The sequence below is a fragment of the Amphiprion ocellaris genome, chromosome 19 (assembly GCF_022539595.1).
Source record: "Amphiprion ocellaris isolate individual 3 ecotype Okinawa chromosome 19, ASM2253959v1, whole genome shotgun sequence".
Lineage (NCBI taxonomy): Eukaryota > Metazoa > Chordata > Actinopteri > Pomacentridae > Amphiprion > Amphiprion ocellaris.
The window spans coordinates 19,233,866-19,261,358 of record NC_072784.1 but is presented as its reverse complement, the minus strand read 5'-3'; the positions used below and the strand labels follow the sequence as shown (position 1 = coordinate 19,261,358).

At 39.3% G+C, this 27,493-nt stretch overlaps 1 protein-coding gene across 2 annotated transcripts; it reads right to left on the bottom strand.

Annotated features, from left to right (window-relative positions):
- Positions 1–27,236, bottom strand: micall2a (mical-like 2a). 2 transcript variants are annotated; one of them, XM_035958083.2, is made up of 17 exons: positions 26,915–27,236; positions 26,393–26,441; positions 25,151–25,292; positions 24,809–24,975; positions 23,928–24,058; positions 23,343–23,834; positions 23,043–23,227; positions 21,414–21,474; positions 20,825–21,024; positions 18,932–19,039; positions 18,661–18,725; positions 18,372–18,495; positions 14,736–14,838; positions 14,278–14,351; positions 14,080–14,194; positions 13,943–13,989; positions 1–1,979 (listed from the first exon to the last, which is right to left on the bottom strand). In XM_035958083.2, exons 1-17 carry the CDS (start codon positions 27,055–27,057, stop codon positions 1,924–1,926), a joined length of 2,262 nt encoding a protein of 753 aa, XP_035813976.2. In that variant the 5' UTR covers positions 27,058–27,236; the 3' UTR covers positions 1–1,923. The 2 variants fall into 2 exon arrangements, with proteins under 2 accessions (XP_035813976.2, XP_023147898.2); XM_023292130.3 differs by lacking the exon at positions 1–1,979 and adding an exon at positions 12,591–13,851 and having other exon boundaries at positions 26,915–27,235.
- Positions 27,237–27,493: the final 257 nt, after the last annotated feature.

The following is a 27,493-nucleotide window of genomic DNA, read 5'->3' as shown; positions in this document are numbered from 1 at the left end:
AGCAGAGTAACCCCAATCAAATTTTAAAACAATCAGCGTTGCTTTCATTTCCAATTTAGTCACCTGCCACAGTCTCCTATTAGTGTCCACTATGATACAGTATTAAGGGCTTATAAATGAGCACGGTGTCTTCCTCCCCTTTCAGTCTGACAGAGTTTTCTGCGTTTTCCCCAGTCAGTTCCTCACTCCATCCGTCAGCCTCTCCTCCATCCTGATTATCAGGAGACACCAGTTTCAAAGAGACATCTTAATAGTGATGTCAACGTATTAATTAGAAGTGTTAATGAGCTAAAAGCAACCCAAATTAAATTAATGCAGCAATAGACAGAGAGCGAAATTAGCTTCAATTTCTGTAAATGATTCTGAAGTGTGCACAACATATCAGGCTGTCTGAACATTCCCATCCCCCAAAGCTAATCAAGAGCTACATTGCAATTAGCTGCTTAATTAAAGCAACACTCTGCTCGGAAAATCCGGCACAATTAAGTAATGGCTGTTATAGCATGAAGACAGACTGTATTTTTCTTCTGGAGGGGAGAGAGAGAAAAAAAAAATAGAAAACAACATATTCTATCCCTAATGGCCTGCAGGGGATTGAGCCAGCCAAGATGTGCCAAGATGGAGAGGTTTCTATCTCACGCTTCAATGGGGATCTTTGCTCCAGCTGGAAGCCTTGTGAATCAATGACAGCAAGGAAGATCAAACTGCCGTGCCCAGGGTTGCTAAGACATCTGAATTGGCACTGACTGGGGTGACTGCGTCCTAATCACCAGTTCTATTTTAGCAGCTCAATGGCTTCCAGTTGGACAGAGGGGCTCCAGACTATTGACACTTTGCACATATTTCAGCAGCGGACCTGTTACTGATCCCCGTGGCTGTGGACACTGTTGTCCTTCAGTCCCTGCTGGTGTGGCTGGAATATAGCACAGTGTGGAATAAACAGTCTCAGAGCCAGAGGGGGGGATAAAGAAAAAAAAAAAGAATGAAAAAGAAAGTGGCTGTAGCTTTACATTTAAATATATACATGGATAAATTGGATGCATTTATTATTCAAAAATAATGTAAACATATAAGAGGTGCCTAATTGGAATGCTATGGGCCAATTAGTGCCGGAAAATGAAATTTCCAATACATGTGCATCAAAAGATTTGTTTCGGGTGGACCTAATGGGAAGGTCTTTGGAGTTACATGATTAATTGGAAATATAAATTTTAGTAGGCAAGAGTAGGAAAGAAATTTAGTTTGAATTCACTGAAAACTAACCCACCATCATTTAGTTGGCCTAAATCCAAAGAAAATACCTTTATAATATGCACTATTGTGTAATTTTTGCAGTTTGTATACAAGAAATCAACAAATTTTACTGTTTTGTACCAACATCAGATGAACTTCTAATGTACCCTACCATCTGCTGCTTATTTTTGACTTAATTTTGTCGCTTTGTCTGTGTTATCATGCAGCAAAACTTGTTAAAAAAAATCACATTTCATACAGAATTGAGTGAATATTGTAGTACTGAGTTGCTAAACTGTCAAACGTGCGTATTCTTTATTCCTTTTTAGAATAACAGCTTTCAGAGCCTCCTAAATGCTCTAATAAACGTACCAACAGACGCCATCATCTCCTCTCTGACTCACAAACAACACTGCGTTCAAGTAAGGAACTCCCCCTCCCTGCCGTTCAGTTATTTTCTTGTTTTAAAAGCACCCGAATGAGTGGTGAGCTGTGATTAACAACCTTCGTCGGAGGTGGAGTCCAGGGACCGTGGTGTAAACGCCATCCTTCAGCAGGTGTAGGCCACAGCAGAGCATATGCCGTCAGGTAACCAGGCTGGTTCGCCCTACAGAGACTCGACTGTGATCGTTTCCCTGGGCCTGCTTCTGCTGGGAACCAGTGTCACTCACAAACACCATCTGCCAGAAATCAGGTCTGCCTGCTAAGAGCATTTATCAGCGGGTCAAGGAGTGGTGCCTTCACACCTGCCGAAGCAAACAAAAGGAGAGAGCTGTTTAACGCTGCTTTTGTTGCGGCTGATTTCTTCTTTAAGAATAAGCCATGTAAACAGAAAGCAGTAAAAGCGGAGATGGCTCGGGCCCTCAGTGCTCCAGGATACCTTTCCCTTTGCTGAAGAGAGGGGAAAAGACACCTGAAGTGTTTGACGCTAAATTAGCTTTTCAAAGACAATAATTAGACTTCTCCCCTAAAGGTAAATTACCTGCTAACCAACTGAACTGTGTTCTAATTATAGGATCTTGCCTCTGAGCCATTGCCAAAGATCCTTGTTCTTTACAAGAAGATGTAAAACACATGAAAAGGAGAAAAAAAATACATGTTGAAGTGGTAAAGCCTACAGAATACAGAGCGAAAATGTGTTCGGTGCTCTGTAACACTGAGCTGGAAAAGTGACGGATCACTTGCATAACTGCAATAACCTTTAGAGGACTTAAACAAGATAATTTCATACAGCAACCAGATGGCAGCTATCGTTCCTTATGTGCTTCCTGACAGAGGAGGTTGACTGAGCAACACTGGATGGGTGACAACTAGGTACTTATCTGCGCTTTGCATATTTTGCAGTTGATGTTGTGACACTGCAAATTGATTTGTAAGACACACAGTCAGTGAAAGGATATTGAATATTTACACTCGCCAAGTAATAAAACCTATCACGTCTGCGATGGGGAGGGTTCTGTTGGCCTTTGGGTCTAGGTAATTTCTCATTGTTCTGCCGGGCTGAGCGCTGAGCCTCCCGCAAGGCGGCACTGTGGCTGTGGATCACTGCAAAGCTTCAGTGAAGGGCCACAGCAAAAGGGCCACACATTTGAAATTCATCACCCGTGCTGATAGCCTGACACTAATTAATATGTAAATTTAACACTGTTTGTTTGCCGCCGTGTCAAACTTTGATGTGAGGAGTGGCTTCCAGGTTAACAGAGATTTAGTGGAGATTGAGGACTGGAGACCTGCCACATATCCCAACCAGCCTGTAATGTAATATTTTATTTAAATACACCAACTATTACTGTATGTCTCCGCAGCTTAGAACCTGAGAGACAGGCTAATGATATTTTATTAAGCCAGAGTAATTGAGGATCCCATCAAAATATGTAATTAAACACTTAAGCATAATTATCCAACACAGTAGGAACCCAAATGAATTAATTAAAAAACGTCAATACATCAATTTATTTGAATTCCTTTGTCCCTTTTCTACTTGTAATAATTAACATTTTAATTGCCTTAATTTGTGATGAGTAAAAGAAATTCACACTTTATTCGACACCGGCAATAAAGCAAGAAATTTAAGCCCACAATAATGTGGTCGCAGGGAAATGATGATGAATGTTAGCCACATATAGCTGGTCGCAGCTGAGAGAAGAGAAAAAAAATGGTTAAAGTGGGGTTTTTTTTTGTGTGCTGTAAAAGTGGAGGGTGTGTGTGTGTGTATATATGTGCATGTGTGTGTGTGTCTTTGCTTGCTTGCTTGCCGGGGTATATGTTCATTATCAGCAGGCTGCCTGGGTTTGATGCATACCTGGAGAGCAACTTAATATCCTCAGGCCACTACTACATGTCAGGCCATGAGAAAGATACACACACAAGACAGAGGAACATCTCTGGCCCCGGTGGAGCCATTTACCTTTCTCCAAGTAGGTTCAAGATATTAATTAAGATAAATCTACCTCAATTCACACATTCTGCCATCTGCCTATTTATCAGAATTATGTTAATCATTTCTGTAGGGCAGAAGAATTATTACCCATTTTGTGCGTAATTCGTATTAACATTCAGAACTAAATGATTTTGCATTCTTTTCCATATGGACTCCTTACACCATGACATCTTTTCAGCATACAGTATTAAAATAAGGGACACATTCATAACACTCACACGGAGCGTATGACAGCGCCTTCCCTCCGGTACTCCCACAAACAATATGGAAATGTATCCATTCTAATCATACGCAGCCTCTTAGGATTTATTCGTCATGATGCACCTCGTGCGTTTGAGCAGCTTTAAACAAAACAATAATCTTATGATGATCCGTTCTGTCTCGGTGAAGTGATTCAAGCCTGCTTTTCTTTTTTTTTTCTCCTTTTGGCCAATAGATGAGCTAGTTAATTAAACTCTGAGGAGATAATTAAGATGAGACGGCTGCTTGAATCACTCTGGTCATTCTGCCATTATCTGGGGCAGGCCGACAGGTGGCACAGGCCTGCATCAGGTGACAGCTCAGCCAACAGATCGCACCATATGATGGTACGGACACATTTCATAACCCCCCCCACCCCGGCGTAGGACACTCCTGCAGACCCACATGTCATGCAAATCTACTGGAAGATCTACTGAGCTGTTCGACTTGATCTCTGCTTTGAGTTTAGCGTCCATGAGGATGCAGCTCGGGTCAGGATCGGAGGCTGGAAGGAGAGTGCCAGGGCTAAAACAGGGCAGATCATACTCCTGCACAAGCCAAGGACTAATGAGGGTGAGGACGGGGCCAGGCAATGCTATGTGATTAAATTTAGATCTGGAGGGAGATCTTGACCCATGGTGGCCTATGTCTAAGTGACATTTACCCAGGAGAAACACACTGCAGCTGAGGCTTATTAACCTTTTATAGATCTAAGCAGTGCCGCCTGTCTTAATTGGCAATTGGATTATTAAACAGACCAAATTCATAGTGATTTGATCCAACAAAGCCTGCAATGTGGAGGCTATTTTGGAAGGTGCTGCCTGTGACCAAGTGTGCATCCAAGTCATGCACAATCTTCTAAAGTAAATTCTCCGAGAGGATCTTCAGTCAATTACGGGATCGTAACAAGCATTATTAGAGGTAAGTTCTTAGGTTAACTGTGAATTACACTGTCAGTAGTGCAGAGTCTGAACTGCTTCCGATGCAAGTCAGAGATAAAGGATAGAAAATGTGTTTGGCACTTGGAGAAGTACATCCTAATGAAATATTGTGCAACAAGAAGTAAATCCTCACTTTTGGAACAAAAACAAACATATTCATTATTTAACCAAATAATGTACAGGATGAAAAAGTTTCTGTAAACATATTAGCTTCTTTAGAAGATAGTTTAATTAAATAACCATTGCTTTGTACACGTATCTTGTGTCAGTTCAGCTCAGGTAAGTTTAAATTAAATAACCTGCAAATGTGATGTGACGGTGAAGTTTCCACTATACTGAAAAGACAGTAAACAATCACCTTTCACATATATGATGACTGAAAAACTAATAATCTGATTATTTGAACATATACAATAATATATAAACTGGGAAGAATACTTGCATTTATCTTAAAAAAACAATCAAAATCGTCTTATTTCAACTAAACTTTTGATTTTCAGAGTCATGCAAATGTATATGTCTTTTTATGAACAACTTTTGAAAAGCTTTTTCTACAATTCTAATATATTTTAGGGAATATTTCTGGAAACTACCAGCTGACACTGAGCTCAGAAGTGTGAGGTGCCAGACTATAACTACAAAGTATCATGTGCAGATATTTTTTAATGCAATCTATCGTCACTAACATGACTTAAACTGGGGGCAATTAAGATGTTGAACATGTTGATTGCACTGTCTGCGATCTTATTTTGAAATTCACATTAATCAAATGTGTTTACTTTCCTTATTATTTCTCTTCCTGCATCATTTCTAGAAACTCAGTAACTAATTCTTACTGGAGATTGACGCATTACATACAAAGTCACATAAAAGTTGTATTTTTTGATTTTTTTGATTCTCTGGCTTGCCTCACAGTGCTTGTTTTTGATATTCAAAAAGCAGATTAGAACTGCTCATTACTGTGTATTACTCTGTATTTAGACTGACGATTGAAAACTCTGCACTCGACTTCATGTTGCAGGTAGAAAAACTGATGGTAGAGGCAGCTTAAAGGTTTTAATCATCATCACTATTTGTCTAAAAAACCCTTTCATTTAAAATAAAAATGACGAGCGGCTGAGCCAAATATCATCACAAATTTTCCCAGCAGCCCTAAAACCCGTCATGTGGCGTCGATACTCATTCAGTACAAGACGGCCACTTTTATGGACTTCTTACAGTCGGTTAAGATGACCGACAAGCACTGGGAACATGAGTTCTGTGCCACAAGTCCCATACATCAACTGTCTTGTGGCGAGTAAGGGAGGGGATCAACATATTCTAAATGAGCAGACATAATCCCACTGAATGTGGAGTTAAGCCATTTCATAATTAGCAGATTTTCTAATGTATGCCAGGCTTTAATGACCTTTGCAAATGAGAATGGTTGTTTGAATTTCCATCCTTCACATCGTTTTATCCCTGCCATATCTGCCTGATAGAATGAGTGCACCAGTTGATGATATGCATAAGCTTAATGAACAAGTGCACACACTTCTGAATGGAAACTGATGGGCTCAAGCCAGGGAGATTGGAAATGCATTTCCACACCTTGCATATCATCATCATGACCGTAAGTGGTGTCTCTCTGACCCGTTAACAATGCATTTCAAGCCTTTTCCTTCAATTAGGTACACTTCTCACTCAGATTTCTCTCATCAAAACGCTATTAGCATACTACAGTTTAAAAATATACCACACTCCTAGAGCAACACAACCTTTTAACTATAGTAAATGACAAAATTATCATTCATTCGGCAGCTCAGATGGCAGTCATGAAGAGCGGGTGTTACTTTTATAGTTAGACCGACATGTTGTTTTGAAGTGTGTCGGGCTAGGGTTAGGTAGGGGGTTAGGGTTTTAGGGCTAGAAATCAACTGAAACTCTCATTTACAAGCTTCAAAACTGTTAGAATCAATTCGTTTAACATTGCACCATGCTCATACTTACAAAAATACAGATAATTACTGCTGTTCTGTAGTTTCCCTCAGCTCCAAACCCAACTTTGGTGGGTTTGTTCACTCTCTGCACTGTCAACAACCTACAAATCCACATAAGCCAGCTGTTTCAAATATTTCAGATATTGGTGGAGACCAAAAACAGAGCTAAAAAAGATCTGATTTGCTTTTACAAAGACGACACAAATCTAGACGAATCTTCAGTATCTGCTGGTTGCGAACTAAGCTAAATTTTTGTTTCTGTTGCTGTCGAAAGGCCAAAAAAAATCTGTGATTGCAAAGGCGCTGAAACAGAAATATGAGTTATGTGCAACTTTCTGCACATTGGAACTGCAGCAAAGATTTGTATAAATTGGCAGTACAGAATAAACAATATTGTAATAAATACATGTATTGCAGGCAAGATTTGTGGCACCAAACACAATAACCCTACAAACATTTACTTACGTTTGTCTGTTATCATGTTAGGATCTGTGTATAAACTATAAAACTCACAGAACTGAACAATGTGCTTTTAAATTGCAATTAAAGACATAACATTTTGTTGCTTGCTTCAATCTGGATAACAGAAAAATCTCAAACATCAACCCCCATTTTTAAAATACAGTCAGAGAAGCTAAGATGGCTCACAGTAGCCATTCTACAGCCTGGCTCACAAAAAAAGTTAGTTTCATTAAAAACTACACCGGCGATATATTTACCGCTCCGCTGTCACACTGCCTAACTTCACCCCTCGTCAGAAGCCTGCTGCGAAACCACGTGGTGCAAAAGCCACCAACATTCATCATGGCTTTAATGCTATCAAACTCTAATCTGTCTGGGATTTCATGTGTGTTAACACAGCTCCAAATGCAGAGAGCAAACACTCCAACAACACTACATAAATGTCTCAATATCTTAACTAGACAATAAATAAACCTTTCAATTCCGGAGGATTTGCATGAGAAACGTGAGCATTAGTGAACACAGACAAGTCTTGTGCCTTTTCTGCTGAAGGGGAAGGATGGCTTCAAACATGATCCTTTGTCAGACGGGCCGGGAGACACTGACACACACAAGCCTCTCGGTTTTTGCCAGATCTGGGCTCACAATGCCATAGATTAGTAAGAGCCTGACCACAGAGCTGAAATAAGCTAATTGCTTAATTAGCTGACCCAATTCTGTAAGCTTCTTTTAGCATATTAACAAGAGCTATGCAACAAATAGTTATGTTTCACAGAGGCGGTGTTTGTTTATGGAATTACAATAATGAGGATCAAATACAAAACATACGGTCAATGGCATCCCTTTTATGGAATCTCTGCTTTGGAAAATCAAAGCATTGTGTGATTTCGGCAAAACACTGAGGTGCTTATATTTATGCAAAACTGCTTTCAGTCATTGTCTGATCCACAAGCAATGATCCTTATTTGTAATTGACATCAGTTTCACGTCTGCCATGTTTTTGTTTGTATGTTGTTTTCTTTTTTTTCTCAACTTCTTTTTTTATTCTGTTAAACAATTAAGCTGCTTCGGGGGAACAGTTTGACCGCCCTCTCAATATTTCTGGACATTTGAGCAACGAGGGACAAATGAGAGAAGGGACGGAGGGGGAAAAAAAATCTTATTAGATTGAATGATGATTGAAATGGATTAATTTACATTTTCTGCATGCATACTTTACATACATGATCTTTGCTCAGCACAGGGAGTTCTGGGCAAAAGAGCACTATTTGTATGAGATGAACTCATCTATATGCTAATTCATTGGCATGTAGACCTGCTTCATTTCTTCCATTCAGGACTGTTTACCTATTAGCTCTTATAGATGCAAAGGGAATTGGAATATTAAAACCAAAAAGCTAAGGAATACAGAGCATTAGCAGTACATCAGCTGTTATTATATTTATATTAGGTTGGCATTTCGGTCCTTTGTTTAAGCTGCAACCGTGAGCCAACTTCCAAGCCACTTTACAAATAAAATAAGCCAACTCTGTCACTTAAGTGGGACTTGTTGCCACTGACAAAGGCACAGCGGGTTTTCAGAAGTCTTCAAAAGGCCCGGATCAGACTACACCCTGCTGCAAACCATATGAGCTCGCCCTGATTCAAATGAAGAATGATCTGACGCTCCTCTGTTTAGCATTTCACAAGTCTAGGTTTTAAGGTGCTAAAATTGTCTTTTGTGTGTGTGTGCGCAACACAAGAGCACAATCCGGGAACAAAAACTGATTTAAATGTTGTTAGGGAGCACTAACACGTCCTTATAAGGGGAGACGTTTGACAGATCAAGTTACAAGCGATGCCTAAATGTTAATGTAATTTCATATGAACCCGGCTGAAAGAGATGCAATCAACCATTCCCCATTCAGACGACTGTTGTGTTTAAGAGGATGACAACCCCCTTTCTTATTGTCTATGTAATTCACCAAAATTGCCACTTACAGCCGCTAAGAGCAGGACGTTTCATCTCCAAGCTTCCTCTGGTCTTTGCTACTCATCCCATTTCTACTTCCTCCAAAAGTGCCACCACTTCATTAACCTTGCCAGGCATGAGATAAGAGAGGCAGTGCATCAAAGCTGCCTGCCCACAGAGAGAACAGAGCCCTGCATGTCTCCACTACACAGCAGCCATCACACACACTGGCAGACACACAGTCCACAACCCATCCAACACACAGAAAAGACCTTTTGTGTTGCAAACTGTCATTCAGAGATGTGTTTTTTCTCTTCCTTTCTTGCGCACATGACATCATTATGTTCTAAATGTAATTCGAGGTGGGGTGAAAACATTTTGCAGGGGTTTTGAGGGACTGCAAAATAATTGGTCTTGGTCGGACTTGACTCAGATGCTTCCACGCGTTGTCTCATGGCACAGTTTTAAGAGGAGTTCAGGTGCTGTCATCGCTATGACCCGCACGCTTAAAAGCCCCGAAAATGAGAACATTGAACAAGAAAAGCATCAAAGCCAACTTCGCCTCGATGAGTAACAACTCCCGACTTCCTCAAAGCATGAAAGTGGATGGTAGGAAATGTATTAACTGAGTCACAATATTGTTTTACTTGCACCACATACAAATCTCTCTGGTGCATTTAATCCCTCTACCCACAGTTTCTCAGAAAGGGGGATATAAATTATTTTCCTTTGGTGGAAACGGCAAATCCCTGTCTGGATTCTGTTAAAAGGCTTAAAATGTCACTAAATGCCAAGGCTGAGACTCCTGCTAACACGTAGGTCTTTAAGACAAGATGTTAAAGCGTTGAAAGTTACCTGAAATTGATGAGGTTAATATTCTTATCGCAAACTGAGGCTTCTGAGAAAGTGGATATTGAAAATAGCCAGGTAACCCTTCATATTAGAGGCTATCACACGGATTAACAGCATAAACACCAATTACACATTTCATTGTTTATTGTCAGTAGCATTTTGAAGAACATGTTACAATACATAAATTAAAAGGGATTGGGATTATTTCCCACAATACAGTATCATCATAAGTGTGTATTTCAGTAAAGAAGACAAGCAAATGTCCCGAAAAATAACACAAACGCTGAATGCTGGGCTGTAAATGAGTAATTTACCATGAATATCCTCCTCTATCCCTTTACGGCCATAGGAATTTCCAAACCACATTATATGAGCATGGAAGGGTCTGTCACTGAAATTTGAAATAGAGGACAAAGGGCCACTGAGCAAATAGGTTTTTTTAGACGCCATCCTCTGAGTTCTCTGCCAATGTGAATCAGAGGTAAAATACAGTGCATTAAGTCGACCTCTGAGGCAGCACAGAGGAGGGTAGAGTGAGACATTCTGCTATCTATTAAGACTTGCGTTATGTATATATTGTGTTTTGAAGGAATTTTACTGATCCACAAAACCAGCAGGAAAGGATAAGAGTGAGTCCCTAAGACCATGTGGTAAGCAACTGCAGTGCAGAATCTCTGGCAAGTTGAAAGTTGCTGTGCCGTTAAGGAGAAAGTCTGGCAGAATCCTGCATGCCTGCTGATAACATGGTTGGATTAAGGATGTTTAAGGGAAGTGAAAATTATTCATTTGAGATGGATGAAAGCTGCACTTGTCAAGTCTACCAGTCATGCACTTTATACATTTCATTTCCACTAGCCAGCATGCATAATTTCCCCTCAATGCAAATTTCTACACACTGAAAATTGTGAGCATATTTACACCGCTCCCTTAACACATTCTCCGACACAGAAAATGGATAATCTCTATTGAACAGGGAACAAAACAATGCAATTTTGTTTGCAGAGGTGTGAGAATCTAATTTTGTGCAGGAAGATAAACTCACAAGACTCGCTAGAATGCAAACACTAGCTTTCATTTGAAATCATGCCTGAATCAAAAAGAGACAATGTTGGGCGCCTCTGCTCATCACAATGACATCTGTGGAAATAATTTTAGCACATGGCCAATTATCCAATCAGACTTTCTGTTATGAGTGTAATTATGGATTTAAAGTCACAAAGTCTTGGCCTCAGTGTCGGTCTAGGAGCCGTGGAAATACATATATGTGTACTGTATATCTTTCTCTCTATACAAATATTATGATCTCTCTGATGAGAATTAAGTCTCCAGCCTGAATGGCCAATAAATTAGAGGCACGCTTCTCGTTTACTCATCAGAGCTAATGAGCCTGATAAAATTACCTCGAGGATCATAATTACAGGCTAGTGGCAGAGACTCTGGCAGGGAGTGGAATAAGACGAAACACACACACACACACACACACACACACACACACACACACACACACACACAGAATTTAGATTGTGTTGCAAGAGGCGGCTAACCTAAAACATCACAAAGCACTCATGCCTTATTAATAGAAAAACACACTAATTTCAGTGTGCATTTTAAGCAAAGATGGTTGCACATTTTTTCCTCTAAACCCATGCTGTTTGACACCATCGCGTTTTCAAAAATGTACAGGATTAACATAATGTAAGGTGCCGAACAATATTACAATTACCACCTTTTCTGTCAGAGCAGTTCAAACTGATTTTACCACCCTTTCATAAAGATTAAGCACTTCATGGGTAATGGCATATTTTAATGAACGATGGCAGCCTGGACACAAGAGCTCACCTCAGAGGATTCCATTTCATCACACATTCACAGGATGAATTGTTTTACTTATGAATATTAATGTCCCTCTAATTTGAGGCTGTTGTTAATGCTTGTCGCTAGGAGCTTGGCAAATCAGGTCCCATTCCTGTTAAAACCATGTATTAGACACCCCCCTGACACTAAGCCCTCGCCTTTGATTCTTAATTGCAGAAGTGCAAGCATTTGCAGTAGATGGGGCGCAAAGCTTTAATTAACTCTAATATCACACATTCAGTCTCGACTGTCACCCACATCACGCGTGGCATTTTGTACCAATACCATCTCCAACTCTGCTCAGCTAGAAAGATTGTGTTCCAAGTTCATGATCACAATTTCATGCATCTCAAAATGAGGGATGTGTAGTTTGTAAGTAGCTGCGAAATATATATCGACGCCACCGAGTTATCTTGATGCCGTCTTTTAAAAAGCTTTATTAAACGTTGATGTGATCGCTGTTGATGCAAAAGGAGCGTTGTTGGTTTCTTACTGAAAGCCATGTCTTGAGTTGTGGAATCAATAGTCATTGGTGAAGCTTAGGAAGTGGAGTGGAGAAAAAAAAAAGCGCTGGTTAAATAGAGAGATGTGTGCCAAAGGAAGCTGTTATTAAGGAAGTAATTCACCCTCTCATATGCTCTAATCTTCAAAGGATTTATTGGACAACTGATTTTCAAGTTTTAAAATACTATAAATAGCGAAGAAGCACATACCATTAAACACCTCTAAAGATGCAACATCACAGTCCAAACACTGCGAATGGCATTTTCACACACCAGCGGCTCCACGCGTCATTTGAACACTTTAATAGCTCAGGTAGGGAGCAATTCTGATGCAGATATTAGTAAAGAGTAATGTTTAATTAAACCAGGTTTGAAGATAAAGAGCTCAATACAACCTATAGTTTATAAGCCGTCCCCATCCATAAGCTACCGCTCTACCTAATCCTCTTTCACATAACATTATTGCATCAGCAAAGCCGAACATTTTTGCACCATTTATAAAATTAGCAAAGAAATTAACTGTCTGTACTGTGGCAAATTGGATTTCCAAGTTGTTGCCTGGTGATACAGCATACCCAGGCTGCCACCTACAGTACAGTGTGAGAGACGAGTCTGCAACATGTGTGGCTCTTCCATTTTCTACACTCCATTCCAACCTAATTGTCAAGGCTCTCGACTAATATCCTTGCAGGAAATTTGTTAAAATCCATTATTAAATAAATACTGAAATAATTTCATTTTGGATCAAGACTGTTGAGGGATTACACACTTAGAATCCTCATTCTTTATTTGCATGTGGAACAGCCAGTGTCCTCTCCATTATTTAAACATATTGATAGCTGATTAATCAAACCTGGCATCAATTTTGCATTATATATTGCTAAAACTATTAATATGATACCTTATTCTAATCATTCCATAAATATATAGTGTCTGTACATAACAACAGTTATTGATAATAGTGAGATTTCTGTGGACTAAAGTGGGAAAATTTCTTTTTAAACAGTGAAACACCTGAGAAAAAAAACAAAGTGTGACTCATAACCTATGAAGAAATTTTACACTCAATTTAACAAACCAACCAAGTGATTCTTTGACCAAAAACAACACCTCAACTCAACATTTAGATTAGAATTTTGCAGCAATAAATGATTTCATCCATCATTCTTCCTAACTTGACATCTTGTCCTTTGCCTTCTCAGTAGCAAACTGCAGAAATACTGTAGTAGTCAAATATAAAAACCTTAAATGTTCAAAGTGAATATTAATACAGTAAAAATTACGACAATTTAGTTTTAAAAAAAATCCCTTGAGGATCATTCAACTCGTCTTTTACTCCTTCGCCTGAACAGTTTTGAGATGGAAGTTTTCCTTTTATTTTTGGATTTCTTCACTCCTGTTTCCCCCCCAAAAAATACAACATATTAGACATTGCACTCAAATTAGAAAGACAAATCTAGCAGAGATGTATTATGTGCAATGCTTACCAAGATTCTGCATCATTTTATTCAACTCCAAGTCCTCTTCAACTTCCCTGAAATGGACCAAAGAAAAGAAAAAAACTCTAGTTATGCATCTTTATATGGATTTTAATAAACATCACGTCAAAGTTGGATTGTGTTACCTCCGCCTATCCTCATCCAGACCCTCCACGATCGCATTTCTGCCGTCCACAATCTCCATCAGCCTCTGCATCAGCTTCTTCTCTCGCTGTTGCTCCTCTCTGGACTTTAAATGATCTGCAAGTTGTCAAACTTAGATGCTGACAGAAAAAGAGGAAGTAACACAAGTGTTGGTGAGCAGAGAGTCTGAGATCTCTTACCTGGTTTCTCCAACAGCCTGCGAAGTTCCCCCTCCACACCTGGCTGCTGCTGCTCCAGCTCCTGAGTCCTGGCTCTGAGATATACACCCATTAAAAACATGTTGTTGTTTTGTTTTTGTTTTTTTTTAAAAAAGTAAGGCTATTGTTCTATGCATATGATATCTATCTTGAAAACAATCTTGAATAAATATATTTGGTTTGCTTAATGCAAATAAATGTAAGTGTATAGTAATGATATAAATGATACAAGCTTCATTCACAGGAAATAGTTAAGCTTTGGAATTGCTTTATGTAATTAAAAGCATAAAAAGAGCTTTTGCTGCAAAAAAGTAAAACAGATTGTGGTGGAAAGCTCTGAGATATGCAATGACAACCAAAATAAAGAGCCAACAATGCAGCAGAATTTCTCAATATACACCTGCTTTCACGTTATAAGCTATAAAACAAGCAGTACTCACATGTAAACGAGTTCAGATTCCTTCCTTATGTACATCTGCTTCTTTCGAATGAGGTTAAACCAGTCGACCATCAGTGGGTCCATCAGTATGTCCGCCTCACCCTCTGGAAATAGGTTAGTACCACACAATACATTACTACAAGAGATAAAGTGTGTTAATCTTCCGTAAGGGTCATGCAGTAATGTGTGATCGCTGACGTGTGTGTATTTAATCAATCAGCCCATTTTAAAGTGTTAAGCAAAGCACAATGTGCTGTACAGACTGTGGAAGTTTCTTTGAAATCTTATTATGTGCTCCGGGTGGCTGGTATGGTTCAGCACAACTCCACTAAATGTTTCTGACTTGTGAGTAAATGAAATCCTGCAGGGATAAATTAAGCTCAGAAAGTGTTCCGACAGCAACATTCAAAGACAACTTTGGCTCTGTGCTCTAATGATACAGTGCAAGAGCAAAGTGCAGAATATATATATAAATAAAAAGATGTTTTACATCATGTTAATATTTTAATATAATTTCTTAATATATTGTAACAGTGAAGACGCCGCCCCTCATCCACAACCATGGCTCATTCTATTTCCACCAGATAAACCCATTTGTTTTATTAAGACTGCGTTATTTGCACAATAATAACATTAAGTGCAAATTAGGTTTTTAAGATAATTTGGCTGCTGTAGGAAGCTGGTTGAGAGGTTTTGTTGAGAGGTTGGAGGTTTATTAAGATGGCGGGTGACTCACCTCCTGGGACTATGTCAAGGCCTTTATTAAGAGGCAACATTGCAGCCAACAATCCTAAAATGGAGCCCAGACTGGTGGTAGTTCTAAATCAGAATCTTTAAATTTAACGTCAGAATGATATCATACGCCACAGAACAGGATGTTACAACAAGCCTGTTCCTTATTCACTGTATACTTAGCGTTAGTCACCTCTTCTGCTGCCTGAACCGCCGAACAGAACGCAGCATCCCTTTATTTTGCCAAATATTTTACGTTACACTCAATTCACTTAAAACTCACTTCATTTAAAATAGGAAATTACAAATTAAACCATCCGTGGCAATGCCGATAATCACTTTAGCAAGTTCTCGCTTTGGGGTTTAAGACTGTTGGTCACACAAAATAAAGTTGTTTTTTTTTTATTCACGTCACCTTTAGCTGTGAGTAATTATAATGAGCCTTTCTCATAATTTGCTCACGTTTTAAAGAAAAAATAAAAATATCAGCAGAATAATGGATAATGAAAATGTTAGCTGGAGCATCACATTAAAAACAAAAGCCCCAGTGCTGCCATTTTTTAAAAAAAATGCTATAAAATGTTCTCTTGATATGTGAGTTTTAACATGCAGAGAGAATAAATTCATGAATGAAGTGCCGATTTGTCTTCATGTAAGCAAAAACCTAGTAGGGATTAGCTTCATTTTATTCATGCATGTGTACAAGAAAAGATATATTTTGCACTCCAATAGTCCTCAAATATCCAAACTACAGGAAAGTTTTAGCATCCTCGGTGATACATATAAACAGTTTAGTGATCAGTCGTCTGCAGTGTTGTGATTCAAACTGAAACACAGCTCGCATTTTCAGCTTCACCAAGTCAGACTGGAAAATCCGAGTAGGTGGATCAATCGATTTCAGGGTGAACATTTGCCAATCCCAATTAGTGGCCAATCAATCAAAACACATATACAGATTAAGCTGGACAGAGGCAGACAAAGCAGCCCACATCCTGCCATCACCAGAAAAAGCATGGTGCCAGGGCCTTTTTTTTTTTTTTTTTTTTTTTTTTTTACGCCGACAAATTCCAGTTGAGAAGCAGATGATCTCCTAGGTTGGTGTGCAATTGATGTCAAATTCTGGCCAAGCGACTACATGCTCAGGCTTCCTGGGTGGCGTGTAGGCAAGAAAAAAAATGAAAAAATTTAAGCAATCGACCAGAATATATATTACTACGCCTGAGTCATGTTGACCTTGAGCAAAGCAATCAGGCCCCCTGCTCCTACTGCCTCAAAGGAGACGCAACATCCCTGTGGGCCGGCTGTGCCTCTCACCTCATTTGGCTGCAGAAACAGTAATAGAAATGGCAGGTAATTCTCCCGCACACACACATACACACACACACAAACCTCTGATGGCGAGTGAATGTGTGAAGTAACCAGGACACTGACGCAGCAGAGGGATTCAGCACAAAGTCCATAAAATATCAGATTTGGTGATGGAGGTTTTTCATTGCAAGAGTGCAAAAATTGACCACTGGATTGACACATTTTGCCTCAGGGTCTATGTGCATGGGTCCAGTTAACCCTCCTCTGGATCATGAGGTTTACCAGCTTTGTCTCTTAGCATTGCTATGAGGACTAACTTCACCGATAACGACGTTTAAAAGCTAAAAGAAATGATTGAGGAAGCAACAGGAAGATATAAGTGTCATTCCAGAATTGGAGGACATTTTACGTCCCACACATCAAATTTCAAATAATCCATGTACAAAATGCTAAAACATGCAGTTGTTGGTGTACTTGTCCTAACTAGGAGAAAAAAAATGTTTGAAAAGATTTTTAAAAAAATACAAAATAAGTCTGGAGTTCCCACTAAAATACCATTTTTCTCTTGTCCCACCCCCTGATGACCAAATTGAATCTCAAATAAAACTGTTAAAATGTAATTTAAATCTCCCTTTTTGGTTTTTTTTTATTGATATCTCTTGTAATTGTGGGAACATTTTTTAAATAAACATAACATTTGAAATAATAATTAATATGCATGGAACGTGTGTCCCACAACATGTTAGCATAAACTTTTTAGCTGGTAGAAGAAGAAGAAAACAGTGAATTAAATGATACACTGGAATTAACATCATTAAACAGTTTTCCAAAAGAATGGGTAGAGGAAAGCTATGTCTTCTCTTCTGTTTTTCATATTTTTATAACACTGAGAGCCTTGATTGAATGTCTCATTCTACCTCTTGCCACCCTGTTCTGCATATTATCAGGATAAGACAAATTCATTTTTACTTCTTTCTTTACTTTTTTCCATCAGTACGTTTGTCCTCTTGCTCAGCAGTAACAGCTAAATGTCTAGCTTCTACCCCTGAGAAAAAGTTAATATTAGCAAGGATTAGCAACCCTGTTACTGTGAGTAGATTAAAGTTGGCAAACAACAAATAAAACATGGAATAAAAATGGTACCATTGATGTGTAAGCTGAGCCAATCATGCCTTTGATAGTTTATTACCTATTACTGATGAATATGTAGCAGAAAATTGTAAAAAAGGTTTATTTTTCTAAAATTTTGAAGCCCAAATGTCCTCCAATTCTGGAACGACCCATATGATACACACTGAACACAGAGGGATTGTGGTAATGGACAGAGAAACGTGAACTTTTCCAGGTAATTATTGGATATAGTTCAGTGTAATTCTCAGGTGCATTTGTAGAGTATATGCAAAAGTGCTGCAGGGTCTCCTGAGGAGCTCAGTTGAGTAGGTTTATGTCATACATATGTCTACTGAAAGTGGTTTAGGAGAGTTTTTCGAAATTTCATTTGTTTGCGATATGTCGACATTCAGTTATACCTGAATGTCTAAACAAGGAAGAGGATGAAGTGAGAGGAAATGGTGAGTTGTTGAGAAAAAAAAAGTACCTTCCTCGCAGCTGCGCAGCTTCTTTTCCAGTTCCACGCCCTCCTTCTCCAACTGAGCCAAGTTTGTCTCAATATCATTCAGCTCCCTTTCGATCTGCTCCGCTGGAATATGATAAGACTTCACCTGATGTAAAACAAAGTCAAGTAAAAATTATTTTAATTTGAAAATTCTGACTTTGGCCACTTTAATGTAAAGAAGGTCATTCATTTTTCTTACTGGGAATGTAATGAAAGCATATTTGGAGAGCTGTTAATTAATCTCTTAAGAGACTTAATGGAGGGAACTTACAGAGGGTGACCTCATTTCAGTCCTGGAGGCGTTGGTGGGTGACAAATACTTTCCCTTTTTAGCAGCTAAGAGGTAGATAAAATAGGATTAGATAGTCCTTTCATGGCAGCTTTTCAGAAAAGCATTGTCACATATGACTTCACCTGGTTTATTTTCAGTTTTTAAAAAAATATGACTGCTCATATGAAATCAACAAGATGGTTGAAGCCATGTATGTGTGGCTTTGATGACATGTTTGAAAATTAGAAGGAAAAAAAAGGTGGGAACCAACCTGATGGATTTCCGTAATTGGCAGGAGCAGTCGTCGGAGAGCTAATAGATTCCAGAGCTGGCGGTCTGGGTGGGGATTTAACAGGCGAGCGACTCCCATGTTTAAAACCTAAAATAAGGACAGGAGGCTTTACATGATGCAGATCTGCAGCTCAAGAGGTTCAATCTGCAACACAATTTTCTCTGTTTATTTCTCAAATTAAATAACAAAGTCCACGACTTCAGCAACTTTCGATTGGTCTACTTTGACATTCATCGTCCCCAGAGGATGAATCCTATCAACTTTAGTAATCATTCACTACTTCCTCCTACACTAACATGACAAAAAAGGGTCAATAAATTTTGTTGGGATTGCAATGGAATTTGGTACAGAGCCTCATGTTCCCTTCAAAATGAACTGTAGTTGTTTGTGTGATCCTTGGACTTCTTATCATATTGACTTTGGTGATCAATTGACCATTCCCTCCTACGCTGCTATTAGGGTTCACACTAATGGTTTTGAGTGAAATGCTTCAACAACTTTTGGAAGGAATGCCAAAAAGTTTGGTACAGACCCTCATGTTCCCTTCAGGATGAACTGCGATTGTTGAGGTGATCCCTGGACTTCTTATGTAGCACATAAGAAAAAAACTACACATAAGGGTTTAATCTGCAAGACGTTTATCTCCATTTACTTCTCAAGTTTAATCACAAAGTCCATGACCTCAACGAATTTTGATGGGTCAGTTTTTGCACAGACATTCATGGTTCCCAGAGGATGAATCCTATCGACTAGTGATTCACTGTTTTCTCCTATGCTGTCATAAGGTTCACACTCATTGTTTTGAGTGAAATATGTCAACTTTTGAAGGGATCTCCATTCAGTTTGTTACAGACATTCATATTTCCCTCAGAATGAACTGCAATTATTTCAGTGAATCTTGGACTTCTCACGTAGCAGCATTACTGGGTCAAAATGTAACACTTTCCAAAACCTGGGCTATGACTGAATAACTACAAGACTAAAACAAGGAAAGCACTCAGAGAGCCAGCACTCCGCCAAGGCTCCTCAGTCTTTCTATGATTTCCGACAGATGAAATCTTTAAAAACTTTGTGGTCCACAACGGCCTATTTGTAGTATGACCGCAAGTATGTGATCATCAGCAGGCAGCTGACGTAGTGTTCACTTGTTGTCATAGTTACAATGACGTCGTGTTGCTATCTCACAATGATACAGAAATGTTTAGCAAATCTGTGGATCCAAACTATAAGCTGCATCACTGCCAAAATCGAATCACTTAGTCCTTGTGTCATTTCTGACCTTCCCTGAAAATTTCATCTAAATCCATTCATCCGTTTTTGGGTAATGTTGCTAACAGAGAGACAGACAGACAAACCAATGCCAGTTGTCACATAACTGCTGCGTTCCTTGGTGGAGTGAAAAAAAACACATTCTATTAGCTCAGCTGTACTTTATGTTTAGCATCACTAATGCATATACATGCAAATGCTAACCTTCCATTTTTCACTAAAACATCGTTTCAGAGTTGCCAGCAGCTGTAGAATCAATCATGTAAACAGCTTTTATAAAGTATTAGTAGAAGTCGATGAGGCTAGACACTATTCAGATTTTGTATTTGATTTAATCACTTAGTGCTGCTATTAACATAACTGTGCTGTGATTTAAATATGAAGAATCACACATTGTCTCTATAGCTGACAACAACAGTATTTTGAATTGCCAAGACAAATTAAAAGTGCAGTTTCAAGCACTAAACTTTATAACGATGCACCTCCCAGGCCAAAGCTAATTGTGCAAACATGTTTTTTTTTTTGATATCCAAACCTCGAATAATAATATGTACTATGCTGACCGACAAATGTCTTTTACAATAATGTAAAGATGTGTCTCACCTCTTCTGTCGGAACCACGTGCAGCTTTCCCTGGACGGTCTTCTGTAAAGCATGCAGCATTAAACACCGCTAAGTTAACTAAAGGTCCTGCAGGTGTTGGAGCCAAGGAAGGCCTTGTTGTACTGACAGAAACGCTAGAGGGAGTCGAGGGCATGAATCCAGGTGTATGCTGCTCAGTGAAAGCTTCAGGTTCAGCATCTCTACAAGTGAACAAACAATGAAATGAACCCTTTAAGATGGTGTTAAAAGTAAATCATTTATCTCACACAGATGGAATGCACCATTAGTCTGGGTAAGAATGAAAATATATAAAGAAAAGGCCTCACCTTATATTTTCTAATATTAAAAGGTGATGAAGGCAGTGGTGAAATCATCAGCAGGGGTTAGAAATGAGAAAATCTAGTGTTAGAGTAGGAAAAGTTTCGCCGCAGCTCCTTGATTCTGCATTCAGGAGAGTGAATAAGCTCAGAGTTGTGCAACGGAGAATCTTTGAAGGCAATTTTTGGCCACTTGTGTGACCTTTCTACTTCCAGTGAAGAGAGAAAGTTATTGAGCAATAGTCATTATTAAAATAGCTGAGCATACTTACTTTAGTCCAAGCTCAGTTCTCACAGGTTTGAGTTTTGTTTGCCACTCGCGGTAGACTGGATCTGCAGAAAAACAGACAGAAAAATAGGAGTGAAAGATGAACGAAAATATAGTTAGAGCTGCAGTTAGATTACATTGATTGTCAGTTCATTTGTTAATGTTTTTAAGAAAGAAAAAAGTGCATACTGTAAAAAATTTAAATATTAACAGCATGACTATCATTTTCTTTGGGAACAATTTTACTTTATTTTACAGATTTTGCCTGCTCCCTTGACATACAGACAATATGTAGTAAAATCACAGGAAAAAAATGAATCTACCTGATAACAGTAAAAAAAAATAAAAATACAGACCACAACTGTAAATTACATCCACATCAAAATCTGTGTTTTCACAGAATAGATTGGGTAGTAGTTTCAGTGTCTGACAGCAAAATGACCCTGTTGTACTATATTAACTTCTTAAAATTATTTTTATTTTACATATATTAAAAATGAAGGATTAAATAACAATAAATAATATTTTAATTGATATTGCATAGGTTTTTTTAAAATGTCTTTGCCATTATCTTCATTTACTTTTTAAATTAATTAATTTTATTTTATTTCATTTTTGTCTTTTACAGTTTTTGAATGCTACAATATTCTACCATTTTGAAGGTATTTTTTCTGGAACACTTACCAAATCTTTATTGCTTTTTTAATCATTTTATTTATTTATTTTATTTTATTTTACAGTGTTTCTTAAGTTCCAAGAACCCAAGATGATGTCTGTCAATGTCTTGAGGAAAGCAGTAAATCCTCACATTATATCAAATGTTTGACACTTTTGCTTGACAAAGAACTGCAAACTTTAAAAACCGGTGCTAATTGTTACTCAGTTAAACAACTTGGTCAGTTTGCTAATTATTTTAGCTCGAAATAAAAGCATAATGACTTAGTCTTAGACTTTTTCTCTCATGTTAAACAAGTGCTGAAATTATTCCTAATGTCAAGACAAGTGTGAAGTTAGTGTACTGCTGTTTATCTGCTTTAACAATGACATGCAGGCTCATGTAATCAACAAACAAAAGACTCCCTTGACTCTTCCTTGTCACACTCACCTGAACAGCTGATAATAAGCACAGCTATGGGTTTCATTATCACTCACAACAATGAACTGAAGTGACTCATCCTCACATCCACATCTGTATTAGAGAGCCTGATTTCCACAACAGGTTGGAGTAATGTTCAGTTTTTATATGGTTAATTTTGGTTACTTTTTATGTAAAAAAGAAAAAAAAGAGCTTCCATCATCGCTAAATATAAAACTGTCTGAATACCCTTCACAATTAAACTTCCAGTGATTGTGTTTCTGTCTACAACCCCTCTGACACCCCGCACATGCACGCCCATCCCAAGAGAATGACAATTCAACTATGAAAGTTCATTAGTGTGAGACAGAAATTAAAATGTCAGCTAACAGCATGCTGGATGCACCGGCTGTATAAATAGGGCAAAAAATGACAAAAGGGCTTTGTTTTCTATGAATGTGTGAGACAGACAGAGAATAGGAGGGGAGGTGCAGTGGATGCTGGCTAGATGTCAAATAATGGATCAAGAACAAGTGAAATGAATTTAGGAGCGCTTGCCTTTGGCGGTTTTGTGTACAGTTGTTGGCCTTGTGTTGTCTTTGTTGATGGCCTTTAGACATGGCGATTCCTTATTGTTTGTCTGGCTGGTGGAGGCCTGTCCTCCCCAGTTTCCTGCTGGGCCTTGGCTGCATTTATCCTTTCTCAGACCAGGGCTGTCGGCTGAACTTGGCTCATCACCAAACCTGCAGAGAGAGAAAGCTCCTCACCATCAGCTGCACACAGAGAGGGAACGACTAGAAATATTCAGATACTGCAAATGACAGCCTATTCATGGGCACAGATTGTATGCGGGCTCACCGTCTCTCCGCTGATCGGATGGTGAATGGGCGCTTGTTGTTATTGTTGCAGTTTTCCTCCGCCAATTTCTTTCCAATCACCCCTCTGGCCCGGCTCTTCTCATCATCAACACTCGCTGCGACCTTTGACCTTCCTGAAATACTTATAGGCTCCTTCCTGTTACCGGTTGAGGCATCTGGAACTTGCGGGGCAGCCTGGAAAAACTTCTGCCGGGCCGCCTGCGTCCTCTGTGCTGAGGCCGTCCAGGACTGGGAAGGTGGAGGCGGGCAGATTGGCTTCAGAATGATGCTCGGTGAAGCCGACAGCAGCAACGAGGGGCGCGGTGCAGGCTGGGTCTGGCTGGCGCTGTTGGGTACAGCTGGCCCGTTTTTGATCGCGGCCTCCGAGGTTGAAGGCTTGAAATTGTTCTGGTGGGCGTTACAGATGAAGGTGTCTGGATTCTTCCCAGGTTTGTAGCTTCCTGCATGAAGCACGCTGGAGCACTCGTTGCATCTGGTGGGGAAGTTTATTAACATGAAGTGATTAACGGAATAATCCACAGTACATAAAAATAGTGGTAGTAATTAATATTGATTAATTTTGTACTTGAAACAGCTTCTGTGATAGAGTTTGCCTTCGACAAAGTGCCTCTGGACCAGATGAACGTGGCTCTTGCATGCAACGCATTTGCTATTGAGAGTCCCGTTTTTGTTGGTGTTCTCTGTCAAAACCACCTTCTGTAAATGAAAAGCAAAAGGGAGCTAACAACTTACTGCCACATTTTTTATTCACAATAGGTTCATTTTTCAGTGCATTATAAAGTCTGCACCTCTATGGAAACAGCACAACCATGGCTGGAAGTCAAAAATGTCTAATGTGCAGTGAAAAAAAGGTATATTTACAAAAATCTTAAAAATGAAAGTTGAATTTCTTTGATTATTTTTACAAAACAATTGAAAAAAAAAAAAAACTTGGAATCAACATGTGCAAGATTTATCAAAATGCCAACACATGCTACCAGTACCAGGAAATTAGTGGTTATTTACTACCTACATTTTAATCTTCTACTACTATCTGTACTGTGCAGTTCAGCTAAAAGTCATTGAAATTAAAAGTCCCCACTAATAGCGTCCTTGCTTTTTATACAATCTGTTTAAAACTGTGGCAAATTTTCAATGAAACATGTACAATAAAATGATTTTGATAAAATGTCATGATTTAAAGCTTTTAAGTATCTTTGATAGAAAAGCGTGCCACAGATGAGTAGTTCAAGGACTGTCAGAAAGCTGAAAATCGGATTATTCTTATTGTTTTCACAGCATGAGGGCCTAAAAAAATATGGAATTTTCGTAAAGATGACATGCCTGTCAAACCAGTTAGAGGGTTTAAGGGTTCTGAAGGTTGATATATACTTAACCTACAGGAATATACGTATGTATGTATTGTAAACACTGCCTGATGACGTGTTGTCCGACATCCGTACTGACCTGAGCAGCAGCTCTGGCCAGCTTGGGTGAGGTCTGCGCTGTGCGAATGGAAGGTAAACAATTCTCAATGGCGGTTTTGGACACAAAGGTTTTGGCGACAACTGGGAGATTTTTCTTCTCTGATGGCTCCTCCTTGGAGCCCTCTGCTGGCCTTTTCACACCTCCCACTGAGGACAAGTAAAACACCATTAGTGTCAAACAACCACAGTGCTGCACAAGAAAGAAACAACACACCTCAGCCTGTGCTTGAGAGAGAAACATGTAAGAAAAAGCTTTGAATTGAACAGCCCAAGCTTGTCTATAAAGGTACGAGAGCTGTTTTTGAAGCAGAGATGTTCTCACTGGGAGGCCGTCCTTTGAAGTAGTTGTAGTACTGGGAGACGTAGGTAAGAATGCTCAGCCTGTCTGGGATCCGTAAAGCCACCATGTCTTCTGCATCTAGCAACGCTGGGATCCCCAACTTTTCCTCTGCCACCTGAAAAGCCTTGAAGGAGAAGAAAAAAGCCCCAGCAAGTTTAATCACATTTCTTGTCAACAAAGAAAGCAGATCCAAGGCATTTTTTAACCACATGAAAACAAAGTATTCACTGGGCATACCAACTCCTACAACTGCAGCATGTGTAAACATGTCAAACAATACAATTTACTTTAAATAGACCAGCAGTATTCTGTGCCACAGCCCAGGGAGGTCTGAAAAAGGCTGTATAATGAACAGCACAGTTCCTGTGAGCTCGTAGGGATAAGAAAGAGGATGGAGGGAGCAGGATATCAGGGCATTGTTTAGGATAAGCCTGGACACGCTCATTAAATTTAAATAAAAGCTCCTTCTGAATACCAAATGTGCTGATATAAAAGGAAAGCGCAAAACATAAAGAATCTGAAGATCTATTTTGCTGATTTTTTTCGGCTACAAATGCACACAACTCCTGAAATAACCACCTGTAAGAAACGTGACACTATTCATGAAATATAGAAGAGTGTGAGTTACTGCAGCTCTCATGTTTCAGCGCTGGGAGCATCTTCAGCAGCTGATCACAACATGATCAAACACACCGTTCACTGGCAACAAATCTGTTCTTCTTGCACTCAAGAAAGTATACATCAAGTGAACTGTCATCATGTAGGATCGAGTGCCAGATGACAGCAAGCCTCATTCAAAATGGATAGAGAGCCTCTCCCAGTGGGCTCAGGTTAGTCGCTGGATCATCCAAGACAACACAGAAGTCATACAGAGTGCATACTGTAGCACCCTGCAGGTCACAGGAAGCCGGGGAGATGGTAGACGACTAAATAATGGAGAGGTCCTGACTCACACAGGGGTTAACAAAATAAGGACAGAGTGGTTCGAGAAAGTCGGAGTGGAAATTAGCATTAGGCTTTTGAAACAGTTAAATATTTAACTAATCTGCTGCATAAATGCCAAAGCAAGAACAAATACAGTGAGTGTGTGTGTGTATGTGTGTGTGCCATCATGTATCCGGGGTTAATGAAGTGGATGTTTTATGCTGCATCAGATTTTGCAGCTCGAGTATATCTGCTCCTCTCAGTGAGACAAAATGTTGAACAGCTTGACACACATCTTACCAGCATGTTGTTCTCGAACACATCCTCTTGTCGGAGTGAGTCATAGTCTCTAGTAAATACAATGAGGAGAGAGGAGAAGTTAGATATGCAGGGTGAGGGAAAAAAAACTCCCAGAGGAATACAAAAAAATATTAAAAAGTAACATTTTTAAGGCATTATATATCTTATATATGATGGATCTCCTTAGAAAAAATATTCTTAATAGAAGATTTAACACTCTAAATGACTGTATGTTAAGATTAGGAGATTTAAACAAAAATAAATATGAATAAAAGCACTTTAAGGTTAATATCAAGCATCAAAGACAAAAAAAACAAGAAATCAGTGTATCACTTATTTGTGAAATTTTTAGTTTAACTAGAGCAGAATTTGACCCACTTTCCCAAAGTTAAAGCAGAAACTACAAGAAATCAGAAACACAAATGTTGCACGGGTTGGATCAGCTCGGTCGCATATTCTGTTTAATTTCTTCACCAAACACCAGCAGAATCTCACCAGATTTTACCCGCTTTAAATACTCACATCAGGTCCGGTCTGTATTTGTGTATAAGCGCGCAAAAAGCCAGTCCGTTCCTGAACGAGGTCGTCATGTTGGTGATGGAAACATCTCGGTAACCGTCACACTGCAGTTTACACCACTGCTCCAAAGCCTTGATGGCAGCCATGACTCCAGAAACAACACGGACCAAGTGTGCAACAGGCAGCAGGTCTCGGTGTGGAGGAGTCAGAGGAAAAGAAAAAAAAAAACACTGTCTCAGTTGTGGGTTTGACCGCGAACTGCGGCGCTGCAGCTGCGTCCTGTTTCCTTCTGAGCGCCGCGGATCTCCGGGACGAGGAGCTGCTGCTGCTGCTGCTGCTGCTGCTGCTGGTGGTGGTTTGTGTTTCTCAGCTCATTACACTAATTAACACCCACTGCAGACTCGCCATTCACCACAGTTGCATACAAAGCATCCAGGAAAGTAAGTAGTTATAGTTGTCCTTATAATCCACCCAAGGAAATTCTGCAAAAGTTTTCCATTCTATTGTGCAGAAATATTGTAGAAATTGATCAATAAGTTTTTATTGAAATCCAAATGTGGTCATACACTAGCGTTCAAAAGT

Bases quoted from the DNA above. Each gene is read 5' to 3' on its own strand.
- micall2a (XM_023292130.3), bottom strand. From the start codon at position 27,057: ATGGCTGCCATCAAGGCTTTGGAGCAGTGGTGTAAACTGCAGTGTGAC. The intron at 24,059-24,808 runs GTCAGTACGGAT...TTTCATTTACAG, and splicing joins TGGCCAGAGCTGCTGCTCAG to AAGGTGGTTTTGACAGAGAA. The intron at 23,228-23,342 runs GTGAGCCCGCAT...CTCTCTCTGCAG, and splicing joins ATCCGATCAGCGGAGAGACG to GTTTGGTGATGAGCCAAGTT.